Consider the following 13,347-nt stretch of genomic DNA (forward strand, 5'->3'; position numbering starts at 1 on the left):
TCATAAGATTAAGAAAGTCAGAACTGACACATATGTGATTAGACAGCTAGACAACTGGCTTAGTGACGTAACTCAGTAACTCACACAGTAAGAGTTTGGTAAGCACCCCTTCACTACAACTTATAGTACAAATAACACACCATTTCAAAATGCAAATGTAGTAACAGACCTAGGTATTTGGTCAGATAGATCCCTCATGTTTGGCCATCATATTGCAACAGAGGTTAGGAAACACTTTTACCTTACACAGGTCTTAGCAAAAGGTATTTCTTCCTGATAAGAATAAGTCCTTGTTACCTCCTTGTACTCTGCACTTATTAGACCCATCATTGGGTAAAATTTATCTACTGAGATGTGCCTTACTAAGCATGTCAAGCAATTAGAAAGATCCACGAGGTTTGTAAATGATAAAGATCTTGGGCTTAAAAGACATGATATTACTCAAGCAATAATGCCCTCCAGGGTGTGTGTTAATGTGCAATTAATACCTGCCAAGGGGTGTTGTGAGGCCCGACGCCGCAGGAATTAATTACACATTAACACACACCCTGGAGGGCATTATTGCACTTAGACAGTGGGCTCACTGTAAAATTGTTGTGTTTTACTTGCTTATTTATTTTTTTAAGGACTATATATATATATATATATATATATATATTTTTTTTTTTTTTTTTTTTTTTTTTTTTAAATGTAAAATAGTTCCTCCGCCTACTGTTTCAAACTTGTTGTAGTATATGTTGATGGTGTTGGAGGAAGCATTTTACATCAAAATATTTATAAAAAAAATAATATAGTCCTTAAAAAAATAAGTAAGTGAAACACAATTTTACATACAGCCCATTCACACATACACAGTCTCTTCTGCTTTCACACACATAACATACATACACACACACCTCTGCTTACATACATTCATTCACTCACACATCACTCTCGCTTTCTCTCTCACTCTCTCCATCCTTCTCTCTCTCTCACATACACACAGTCTCTCTGCTTTCATGCACCCATTCACACACACATGCAGGTAGAAACACACACACGCACACACACACACACACACACACACAATTGATCTCTCTCTCTCTCTCTCTTGCTTAATACATGCATGCACTCTCACACACACATGCTGCATTTTCTTTTTTTTTCAGTTTTACACTTGCTAAACAAAACTGTTGCTTAGCGAGCGTAAAATAATGGCGGCCGTTCCGTTTCTTCAGTCCGAGCTCCACAGCAGCTTGATAAGCAGCTGTGAAGTGGCGGACTCGATCTTCTCAGCAGGCATTACTTGTACATTAATACCCTACTGGAGAATGCTTGTTCTCCAATCAGGGCATTGATGTACAGTTTGCCCATTGTCTGAAGACTTCTTAAGGGTGATCTGTACCTTGCTTATGGGGCTATAAGGGAACCAGTAGTACAAGAAGTCTTATACCTCTATAAATAACAATCCAACTAACACTAAGGCCAGAGAGCCACATTTTCTGAAACAAATAAGACAATATGATGGTATAGATTTGTTATCAATGCCTACCCCTTCTCTGGAACAAACTTCCTGTCCAAGTTAAGCAGTGTCATACACTGTCTGCCTTTAAAAAGGAGCTGGATAACTGCATGGGTATTCATAAATTCACTCCTGGTATGACTATACTGGCACTCCTTGAACTAGGAGGCAAGATTTAAGGGGGTACTGGCCATGTGGAAATGGACTTCTGGCTCAGTTGAGTTGTAACTCCTTTGATCCTATAATCTTAATCTTTTCTGTGCATGCAAATGATACGGACACACAACTACCCCCCCCCCCCATGGGTGACCATCCTACGTATACAGAAGAGATGAACAAGTTTCATCAAATCTCATCCAAATGATCTTCAGCTTAGTGGTCATTTCAAAGATGAAAAATATCCATCACAAAACATTGACTCCCCATATCCCCCCCCCCCAAAAAAAAAAAAAATGTGCTGAAGAACAGCTAGCACGTTTATCCCATACAGATATAACTGTCACTGTACAATGTTTACACAAGAAAGAAGACAGTAAAGGAAGTACTATATGAGCCTAAGCTCCATTTGCTTATGCACTTCCTGCCATTTGCCCTCGTGAAACAAACGGAAAATGGGCAGCACAGTAAAACAGTGTTTTTGCATCTGGAACAAGAGCACTGGACATCAAATATAGGACCTCTGACCTCTGGCCACTGGTCTTTATGTATACTGTTTACAAGCTTGCACCAATTTGGAGACATGAAGTTTGGAACAGACCAATTTGTCCAGGGACATCTTCAGGTGGGATTAGATAAATACAGTAGCAGGAATTAGGAGGATAGGGGGAGGACAGGGTTAAATAGGAATGTAAGATGTTTGGGAGGAAATGAGGTATGGGTAGGGAGGGGCTTAAAGGATTTTAAGCAAGTGTAACTGGAGTAGGAGTCACATTTTGGCATGAACTTGCTAAGGCAGGGTACGCCCATGATGACCTGTAGGTATAACAGGAGAAAAGATAGGCCTCTGCGTACTGGTAGGTGGCAGGTGGGACTGTATGTATGTCTTAGTTTTTTTTTTTAATGTGTGTGTGTTTTGGCTTGTTACTTTAGACATTCGCTTAAGACATACGAGGTGCTTTGAGGTAGTGGCAAGTCAAGGAGGACTAGGTTCCCCGTAGGTTGACGGGCATGTGAGTTTCAGAATTCTTGTCCTTTAGGAAGGAATGGTAAGCGAGATCTTTTGTGCTGGCTTTTGTTTGAAGGGGCTTTAAATCCTCCTTATTTTCCCTTCCCCTTGGTTGGTTGTACAGATTTTGGGCCAGGAGAATTAAAGCTCTGGTACAGTTTGTGATCCATGGTGTTTAGGGCCTGGGATTGTGTAGGAAGGTTGGTATGCAGGGTGGTTTCGAGAGTGGGGCCTTGGTAAATGGGAGTCGTTTCCTGTAACTAACTGAAGTGTTGCTTCTCATGTAGAATATGCCATTTGCTGAGCTATGTTAATTCAGGGTGGCGAGGAGCTTGATGGGTGAAGGCTCCTGTTGCGTTCCATTGGAGGTTGTGGTACTGCTGGCCATGCTCCCCTTTCTCAGCTTTTGGCAAGCAGGATGAAGAAGGAAGTTGTATGCATGTGTAGCTTCATTGGAAGGACTTTTGCTTCCATTTTAGGTATGGATGGTGTTTTCTCCTTCTTCCAATGGGTTATTGTCGCGCATGCACAGGATTACAAACTGGCGATTGCCTTCGTCAGTTAAATACACACTGAGAGTTAATAGTAAAATCGTGGGTACTTGGATGCTGAGGAATGCTCAAGTGTGTTCATTGTTTCCGTTCAGATGCTTTACTGATTGCTCTTTGTGTGCAGGTATGGGGAGTAAGTGAGTTAGGGTGTGTGCGCTAAAGAAAAGAGTAAAATGAACTCTCAGCCTAAGACCTTGAAAGGTTGCCTAGGGTCAGGTTGTGATTTCAAAATAAGCTAAACTTTAACTACTATATTAAAAACTTTTCAGCTGCACAGCATGCACAAGACACTGACAGCCATTCAAGCATGCAGTGCACACAGCCATTACCTCCAGTAGCTTCATGTTTGCTAGAGCTATGTATAGTCCTGCACATTTCTTGGATATACAGTGTCATGGCTAACCATACCCACCTCTTATATGATTAACCAAGGCCACTGACTACCCCTAGCACTGACTTTTATATTAAAGTCCTGTCAAGGGCCCCTATGACTGGCAAATGTATTACTGGGAAGGTCCGAATTTGGTAGTCTGTTTTTGGAGGAGGCCTGGGGAGCGGCATTTTGGACGCGGGTTTTTTGAGTGGGGGAGAAAGCCAAAGCACCCGGACATAATGGCTTGGCAATGTGCACATCAAAAAACTTTACTGCGTACTGCTTTATCTTCAGGATTAACACAGCAGAATCTCTGTTGTTAATTACTGGCAGCTTTTATTTTACACCTTGAATTGACCAATACACGCAAGTTAAAGTGTGCACGTTATGGAATCCCAATGGGGGTTGTTAACTAGGAATGAGATTGCTCGAGGGGGACAGGTTTTTCAAATTTTCATTTGTTTTTTTTTGCTGTAACAGATCTCCTAGGAAGTCTTCATTGGCTAAGGATGCCTTAGCTGGTGTTATAAACCACTGTATTACTTATAGGTTTGTGTGCTGTATCATGCATTCTGTTTCCCAGAATGGGTAAAATAGTTCAAGATGATTTTGACATGTGCTTTCAGTTGGTTCTGGGTTTATAAGATACACAAACTGGCAAGGGAATTAACAATAACATTTTAAATAAAGTTATAGTATAAACATTACAGCATTAATATTAAACATTCTTAGTGTCATGTTTGCTATTCCATTCTAATTGCAGGGTGTAGTTAACTTAGACATAATATACTACTAGTTCTAGTCACATTCCTGGATTTAGACTGTGGAAACTCGTCTGATGCTATCTGAAAAACAGCTGTGCAGGTGAAGGTATTTTGTAGGGCAAGCTGTAGGAGGAGGAGGAAGTCTGATTCAGGGGTGATACTGTAGGAATGATTATGGTGATTGGATGACCTGGTAGCTACTGCGATCCTATCAAGGCACTATATAAAATCATTACATAACAGGCATACTCAAATTTATTTTACTAGACTTTGTTCTGGTGTCTGGAGCATCATACTAATTTTGCTCCAGTATGGATGTCCGGGCCTGGTAGGACAAACTTGCTCATGAGTATGCTAAGGCAGTGTTTGTTTCCATTCAGGACTTACATTTTCAGCTTGGTCCCTCTTAATCTCTCATAAACTAGTGAATTGTGGGGGAAGATGGTGAATTACACTTAATGAATAACGACAATAATTAGGAGTTATGTAGATTTATCTTTAGAAAATGTACATTCATACGTTCTGATGCTGGCAATGTCTCTAGTTAATAGCAATAATATTTAGGTGAGAGGTTGGCATAAGGGTTATGGTACTTACCTTACAATCGCAAGGTGCAGGGTTTGATTTTCACATGGGTAGTGAGCTAGGCTTAAAATTACCCATAAAGGCAGTTAGCCTAGTATGAACCTAAGAAAATATTTTAGGGGTTGGGAACTGAACTCAAAAGGTATTTCTTGAAACTTGCTGGTTGTATTGAATTGCCATTGGACTAAATGCTGGTTCTGGCACGTAGGTTAGACTGTGATGACATTATGTTGAGTTCAGGCGTTGGGTTGGCTTGATGGAAGGGAACTACTTGGCTTGCCTCTTGTACAGCTATGGGTGGACAGCTGGGAAGTGGGGTTGATTTCCATATGGTTCCATGAATTAGGCAAAGCCTGCAGTATGGCAAATGGCAACACCAAGACAAGCGGGGTATACCTATAATTAACAACAGTCTAACAAGATACAACCCATCATGGGTAATGCAGCCACATAAGATATTCTTAACAGGCAAAGGTAGTTAAAGCCCTATTCCTCAGTACATTAAAGCAACAGCTTAGACATAGAAGCAGCCAAGTTAAAAATGATTAAACTTCACAATGAGGTCTAATACTAAATGCCCTAAGTCATAGTTACTTTTGAAAGAGTGATTGGTGGAAAAATGGTGGGGGGTCTTCTTAATAGCACTCAGTGAAGGTAATTTGGTTTGTGGCAGTGGATTTTGCAGTTTCTTTTCTTTTACATATTAATGTGAGATAGGTGCAGAGTAGACATTGTGCCAGTAGCTGGAGTGATGGGCAATGAAGTTGTAAAGGAGGTGTGCAGAATCGCATTAGTCAGTAACCTAAAGGTGATGCGTGCTGCTTGGCCGGAGTGGTGTATAAGGGGGGAACAAGGGATCTACTTGTAATTACTCATTAATCCTTGTCACGCTTGTTGTAGTGGGGACTAATATGGAGGCAAGTGAGGATGAGGAGAGTTAAGGGCAGATGGTGGTGTTATATTGAGGGTTTCAGATGTCGGAGTTCTACTTAAGGCAGTCACTCATGATCAGCGCAGAGGTCGTATCAGCTGGTGGTCTGAAGGATGTGGTGGTCTTTGGTGATGGCAGTTGCTACAAAGAGGTTTTCAAGTCCTGGAGCTGTAGGGTATGGGGTCACAGGTACTGATGTAATTTTATTTACTCATTTCGGTGAGTTTGCATTGAGTGTGGAAGGGATATTTGGTCACTGAGACTGCAGCAGTTTGAGTTTGTTACATGGGTAATACATGGGGTGGTTTTCTTAAGGATTTTGATTTTATTTATTGAATCAAGGAGTATTAGGGTCAAAAAGTGGATTATTCGTTTCTTACAAGGAAAGTAGTGTTTGTGAAGCTACAGTGGTGTAGGAAGGGATAGGTTATTTGGTTTGTATGTTTCAAGCACGACTTAGGGATAAGTACAGTTTGTTGGACCATTGCAGGTAAGTGAGTGTTTGGGGCAAGTTAGCATTTGCTGTTGGATGCAAAGGTGACACATTAATAGGGATGCTTTACAGGGGAATCTAAGGGTAAGTGGTGGATTAAGGAGGTTGAGCTCTTGGTAGGTGTATTGGATTGTTCATGGGATTTGCATTGGTACAAGAAGGGGTTAATAAGTTGGTGTAGTTTACCATTGGGTTGCCTTTAGGCAATTCACTGGAATGCCTCTTGAGGCAGGTGGACAGGATTGGTCATGGGTATTTGCATTTTGTTTACACATTTTATAGGAGTTATTCCGTTTTGGGGGCATAACTTGGGGGGTTGTTTCGTGGATGATGGAATAGAGGAACAACTGGGGATGCTCAGTGTGTGTGGCATTTCGCTCAGATATGGGGTGATCTGGGGATATCAAGTTCAGTTTGTTTTCATGCAGCATATAATCTATTGTAAGACGGAGATGGGTGGACACTCTAGGCTGAATTTACAGTTACCCATCAAGTTGTGTCTTCCACCCTGAGCTGATAGGAGGTGGTTCAGTATGAACGACTTAAGAATATGTAGGGTTTGATGGAGTATTCTAGGTATGTAGGTGTTGTGGGGATAAATGGGGAAATGGGTTTAGTGTTTTGGGGTGCATTTGGCAGGTGATTACTGGGGAATCAACTTGGTTAGGCATTTGGCAGATGGATAGGAAGTTGTTGAGAATTTTATTGGTTGACAAAGGAAGCACATGAGGACTAATTGGGGGGAGCTGGGCTGGTGGCTGGTTGAATGGAAGGAAGGGTAATGGGCATGTGTATAGTAGGAGTTGTATGTTAAGAGGGCATGGGCGGTGCTGTGGGAGTGGTAGGGGATTAGGGTTCTTTGCCTTTTGTTTAATAGGGAAATGGTATGGCTTGTGTTGGTGGGTTGCTAGAATGCCATGATGTTTGATTAGCAGTTTTATTGGTTATAAGGGATAGTTAGTGAGATGGTAGTTTTTATAGACAACAGTATTTTAATGATATCTCTTTTGGTTATTTTACGTGGTGAAATGGGGCTGTGATGTGGCATCATGGTCTGTTATTGCCTCTGTGTGGTTTCAGTTGGCAGTGGGTTTAGTGTTGGTTGTCCATTTGGATGGTGATGATCAGAGAGTCATTAGGATGGTTATTGCACTGGCTTTAAAGAAAGCTCATTTGGTTATTACTGCATTAGGTGGTAAATGGGGTCGCAATGGGGCATGATGGTATATATTTGACTTATGGTGGTTTTTGTAATGCCTTTGGAATCATTGTGGGGCTGCCACTGGTCATGAGCTAAGGATTATTGAGCTCATGCACAGTGGTTATGCTAGGTTATGAGGTTATGGTTTGTTATCTCAGCATAGGAGAAGGGTCAGTATTTTATTTCTGCTGTTTAGGTAACTGGTTATTAGTTATGTGATAGGGATTTAGGAGATGATGACTCTGTTTCAGCTTGGTTAGTGGGGATGGCGTTCACCGAATGATGTTTGGCTGGATGCCTTAATGGTGGTTATGTTGGAAGTCTGTTGAAGAGAGGGGGAACAGACTGGTCAGGCTGGTGGGTGGAGAAAAAGGGCAGGCTTGCCCTCTTCTGTTCCCCCTCTGGTGTTGGATGGTCAATTCAAGGTATAATTCAATAAATGGTAACGGAAGTGAGTGGTACACTGCTTCATAAGTAAGAGAGTGGAGGTATGGATGCTGCTTATTGATCAGGATGAGCGGGGTTACACTGTCCTATCCTATGATAATGTTACATGGATGTTATTTTCACCTGTATCATGTTTTGTTTGAAATTAATAAATATTGGTTAACAATTATGTTTATAGAAATTTCAGTAAAGGTCGTCAAATGTCATTCGGTGTGATGTGTTTCTTGAAGGGGACTAGGAGAAAGTATATTTACAGATAAAGCCTGTGTATTCTACTCTCCTCATATTTTAATACACAGTAACATTCAGTTTCCAACTATCATGCAAGCATCTGCAACATTACCACTTTAAAAAGGACTGAAAATAAAACATCAGCTATAAAAAAGTTGCACAAAGTAAGACTGTGGCAATGGGTATAGTGAGAAAATAATATTTATAAATAAATACTATGTGAAATTCTATAAAGTAAAGTAAAATAACATAAAAAGCACAACATAGGGGGTCTAAAATCTACCATGGGAAAGTAAGGCTAAGTTTTTAAAGATTCTCACAGATCAATAGCTTAGTGAGTACCTATGAACCTATGATTATTCTTCCTTAAAGGAAAACTCCACCTTAGAACTAAAAAAAATCTGTTTTTTCACCCTATCTTTGTTTTCTGAGCCACCTTAATACCTCAAAATCACCCCAACTGCTTCTTATAGAATTTGAATGCTTTCTGCAAAATGTCTGCCAATGGCGCTTATCATACCAACGTGATCTTGTTTTTATTCAAGCCTTTGTCTTTCCCATAATCCATTTCAAGTCTGCTTTATAGGAGTCATTCTAGACATAAGGGAGCAGTGGTGTATTCCAATCCCACTGACATATAATAGAATTAGTGTTAGTCACTGTCATACTGTCATCTTATGTATTGTCTGTAACAGGGCTGCTTCTTTTATTTCCTGAATGGTCCTCATTTGTGTGTCTCTCGCAGGGTTTGTTTTACAGGGTTTACTATCAAAATGTCGATCGCCCCTTGCCGACACCACTAACGCGAACTCCAAACTGTGATTGTTGATAATGTCGAACATTGATATTCTGAAATGCATAATCTCGCCCCCCTTTTGACCCATGGTAGCACTTGTTTTGTGGTGTAGCGGTCGGAAATGTCGAAGTTCGGTGTTTTTTGTCGATATCTTGAGGAATCGGCATTACGGCTTTCGCATAAAGGAGTCGACAGTATGTACATTCGACGATGGGCGATCGACATTTTGATAGTAAACCATTTTATAGTATACTTTGTAACGCACCACTCTTCTGCCTCACATATGCATCTTATTATCTGGGCCCATGGTTATACTCCTGACATTATTTGAAAAATATGGTTTAAAACACATTTAATCAGTATACAGTCCCAAATTTGAGATACTATATTTGTTTGTTTATTTGTTTTTGGGAAATGTGTTTACTATTTTTAGAGTAACTCTACTTACTCAATAAATTAGCTACTTACACAGCTATTTTTAGGAGTGATGTATACCTGTATCTTATTTGTAAGCTGATTAGAAGAAGAAATGAATACTAATTTATATGTGTATACAAAACACAAAAATAATATGGCAATGACAACTGAAATATGTTACTTTAATTTGTACAACCTGACTTTTTTGTTTTTTAGTTACTCAAGGATTTTCCAGATGAATTAAGAGCAGACATTGCTATGCATCTGAATAAGGAAATTCTACAGTTGCCAATATTCGAATCAGCAAGTCGTGGGTGCCTTCGATCCCTTTCCCTCAACATCAAAACCTCTTTTTGTGCACCAGGCGAGTATTTAATACGCCAGGGTGATGCGCTCCAAGCCATTTACTTTGTCTGCTCAGGTTCTATGGAGGTCCTGAAAGATAACACTGTGTTGGCCATCTTAGGTAAGTGACCTGTGTCTTTCTTCTAAAATGTCAAATAAGTCCAACTGCTGGGTTAAGTTCATAAATTTTATGAAACATTGCAGAGAAACAATAAGTTTGCTCTAATTTAGTTTGCTACTTATGTAATGTACAGTGATAAATTTAGTCACTCAAAACATAACAACACACTTTTCCTGGAAGGTGCTAGCATGTTTTTAAACCATTAATTATACCAGTTTGTGGCTATTGAACACCTTTTAAATGGTTTCCTGTATTAAAAGTTTGGGAAGCATACCTCTCAACCTCTTAGTGCAAGAAATCTGGACAAAGCCATAAATAAAAGTGGGACAAAGACGCAAAAATAGGGACACTTTTTAAATATTGCTCTTACAAACTTAGAAAGTTGATAGAATAACAGGTTTTACATTAGCACAAATTTTCTGCAGGGTATGAAATCTGAAACTCAAATTTCTGTCATTATTTTCTAACTTCAATCTTTAATGATTTGCCACTAATTTGCCAGGAAACCACAACTTTATGAAAAATGGACCAAAATTATGAGGCAAAAATCTGGACATTCTGCAAAAATCTGTACAGTTACAAGGTATGTTCGGAAGGCTTACATTACATGAAAAAAAGTCAAGTGATTAAGCTAATTTGCCTGCTTAGAATGACTGATAGTTTTTGGCTGACATGCTTAACAAAATAGTCTTACTACTTAACAAAATAGTCTTACTAAGCTAACATAATAGTTTTCCACACCCAGGCAGATTCTAGAGAAAATAAAGGAACTTTTAACATTCTTTCATAATGATAGCAGGGTAACTAAACTGATCTATCCTGAACATTTTAGTAGCCAATAAACCAGCATGTTTTTAGGAGGTCAGAGAAATCCATAGTTCACAAGAAAAAAAAAACAACAGCTAGGCATGGAGAGAACATGCTGACCTCATGAAGACACTGACCAGAGGTCAGAACTGAACCCTGGACCTGGGTGCCAGAGATTGTATCTTCTGAATCACCATTCTATCTAAAGACCAAGTTATTTGTATTTAAATTACAAGGACTAAAAACCTTACAGCAATGCAGGACTAGGCTTTTAAAGATCCACACAGATCAATAGACTAGTAAGTGCCTTTGAATCTATAAAAAACACAATCCAAAAAAAGAAAACAGTAAGCAAATGTGGTACAGAAAGCAACATGTAGGACTCTGATAATGCTGGTAATACTTGTAGCTTACTGCAGTGAAGGTACCTGGAAATAACAACCCAGCAAAATATGACATGTAGAGAAATGCATTATTAAATGGGGCATTCATTCTCACTTTTAGTGGCAATTTTATTTAATATGCTGATCATCAAGAAAAGTGAATCTCATTTTTCTCCTTATATAAATTTTTTGTAACAGTTGCTTTAGGCCACAGCGGTATTTTTACACTTTCTTGACTAAGTATCTTGTTTTCCTGACCCAAGAGCTAATTTATGTGAGACACGGCTTTTTGTTCTACAGCTTCAGAACAAATTATGCTTCTAACGCTAGATGTTACACTTATTTATAGCTACATCCTAAAGGGTAAAATATATATTCTGAAGCTCAAGATTTCAGCATCTATCATGTAAAATATATAGAAGCATAAAAGCACTAAAGACTAGAGTAATAGAGAGGGTGTGTGATTGGCTTTTGCAGCAAGTTATAACATCAAAATTAAGTCATTAGGCAAAAGAGCTACATAGAAAGTTTTTTCAAAGAGCAGTAGATAGTGAGTGTCACATGTTGCATGCTAACACAGGGTACAGAATAAAGGGGTTTCCACAGTCACTAGTGAAGGAACCGAAATGTCTCAGAAAGCTGCAAGATAGGAAGAAAAAAGAAACCAAGGCAAACAAAGAGAACAAGCCCCTCTCGTTTACTCTGAAATCTGTTGTTCCACTTTGACACAGATATTCTTCAGCAGCAGAGCAGTGAAGGCAGCTGGATATCTGGACAGTGGCTAAGATTTCTGTCTCACAATTCCAGGGGCAAATTATTTAATTCTGTGTGGTCACTATCTGCAGGGAGTTTCCCTGTTGTCCACGTGTCCACATGGATGTTCTCCAGGTACACTGGTTTCTTTCAACCAATGAAAATGTGCTATTGGAGTAGCTAAATTAAACTGCTTATATATGCTGCATATGTCCATGAGGCCTAGGTCATAGTTTAAAAAAACTAGTGCTTTTGTGGATAAAGTTTCTGTTCCAGTATCTCCAAGTGTTCTTGTGCTGTTGCTGTGACCCTTGACCTAGGGACAGTTTGCTAAAAAAAAATTCTCTTAATGAGGATTGGAAACCTAGTCCTTCTTATGTTCCTGTGCTCCTGCTCTTTCATTTCAGGTGCTCTAGCTGTTGAGTCTTACTGCTTCTGATTTTGCTTCTAAACTTCCATCTACAGGGAGCCATAATAAAGCTTCCTTATACTTTCTGGATAAATTTGCCTCTGTTTCTTGCATGCAGTTGGTCAGTAAAAATGGCCTGGTTGAAAGTATGGGTTTTACACATTTATATTTTGAAGACTTGTTGGAAATATTTTGGACCTGATGTTCTATATCAAATGCAGGAACACTGAATTTTCAATTGTACACATTATTAAGCCATAACATTGTTACATGACATTTCAGTTTTGGACAGACTGTTCCGAGTTCTGTCATGTCTTCCTGCTTATAGTATATAATATGCTAGAAGTACCTGTTAATTTCCCAGATGGCAGTGGAATATGGTCTGGAGTATGGGAAGTATATGATTATTTTAAAATGATGAATTGTGCTTTGTAATGGTTTTCTAATGCTCCATATGTGTGGGGGTACTGAGGTGTTGTGTGTTTTACACATGACAACTAAAGCATTGTTACATCGTTGAGCAGATGGGACATGTCAGGTTACAATGTTAGGCACTGCAAAAATAGTTTGCGCAGTGCTAAGGACCATTCCACGGCTATCCTCTGTCTCTTGTTGATCTGGCTTCTGGATTGTCTGTGCTTGCTAAAGCTTTTGGCAGCTCTCTACTTTTGCTTCCTCTGAAGTCTCTATTGCTGTTTTTATCTCACAGAATGTGTGTTGCTAAATTAGTGGAGGATAAGACTGTTTTGAAAATAAGTAAAAGTTGCTCATCTAGGGACACACTGGTTTTAGAGAGAAAGCTGGCTGAAGGCGTATATGGCTACACTGATAATGACCTGATCTTGTGAAGCTGTAAATGTTAACACTTTACCCACCGGGAACAGGCTGAAACACAGAGATGCCATGATATTGTCTTCTGGACCAGCCTAAGTCTTAAGTTCTAATTGTTGATTATAAATGCCTTGCCATCAAACTTGTTTATTATGAAGTTGCTGTGATGTATAAAGAAATCCTCATGCAATACAGAAAGTATTTCATTATTCACTCAACATAATTCTGATTTGCTTTCTTTTG

At 39.4% G+C, this 13,347-nt stretch overlaps 1 protein-coding gene across 1 annotated transcript in view; it reads left to right on the forward strand.

Annotated features, from left to right (window-relative positions):
- Nucleotides 1–13,347, forward strand: part of LOC122793005 (potassium voltage-gated channel subfamily H member 8-like) — a 3,945,365-nt gene that overhangs the window by 3,030,213 nt on the left and 901,805 nt on the right. The window contains exon 10 of the mRNA XM_044060632.1: nt 9,672–9,921. Within this exon, the coding sequence (XP_043916567.1) occupies nt 9,672–9,921 (250 nt within the window). The remainder of the gene's footprint in view (nt 1–9,671; nt 9,922–13,347) is intronic.

The sequence above is a fragment of the Protopterus annectens genome, chromosome 2.part0 (genome assembly GCF_019279795.1).
Source record: "Protopterus annectens isolate FY-2018-M chromosome 2.part0, PAN1.0, whole genome shotgun sequence".
NCBI classification, from domain to species: Eukaryota; Metazoa; Chordata; order Ceratodontiformes; family Protopteridae; genus Protopterus; species Protopterus annectens.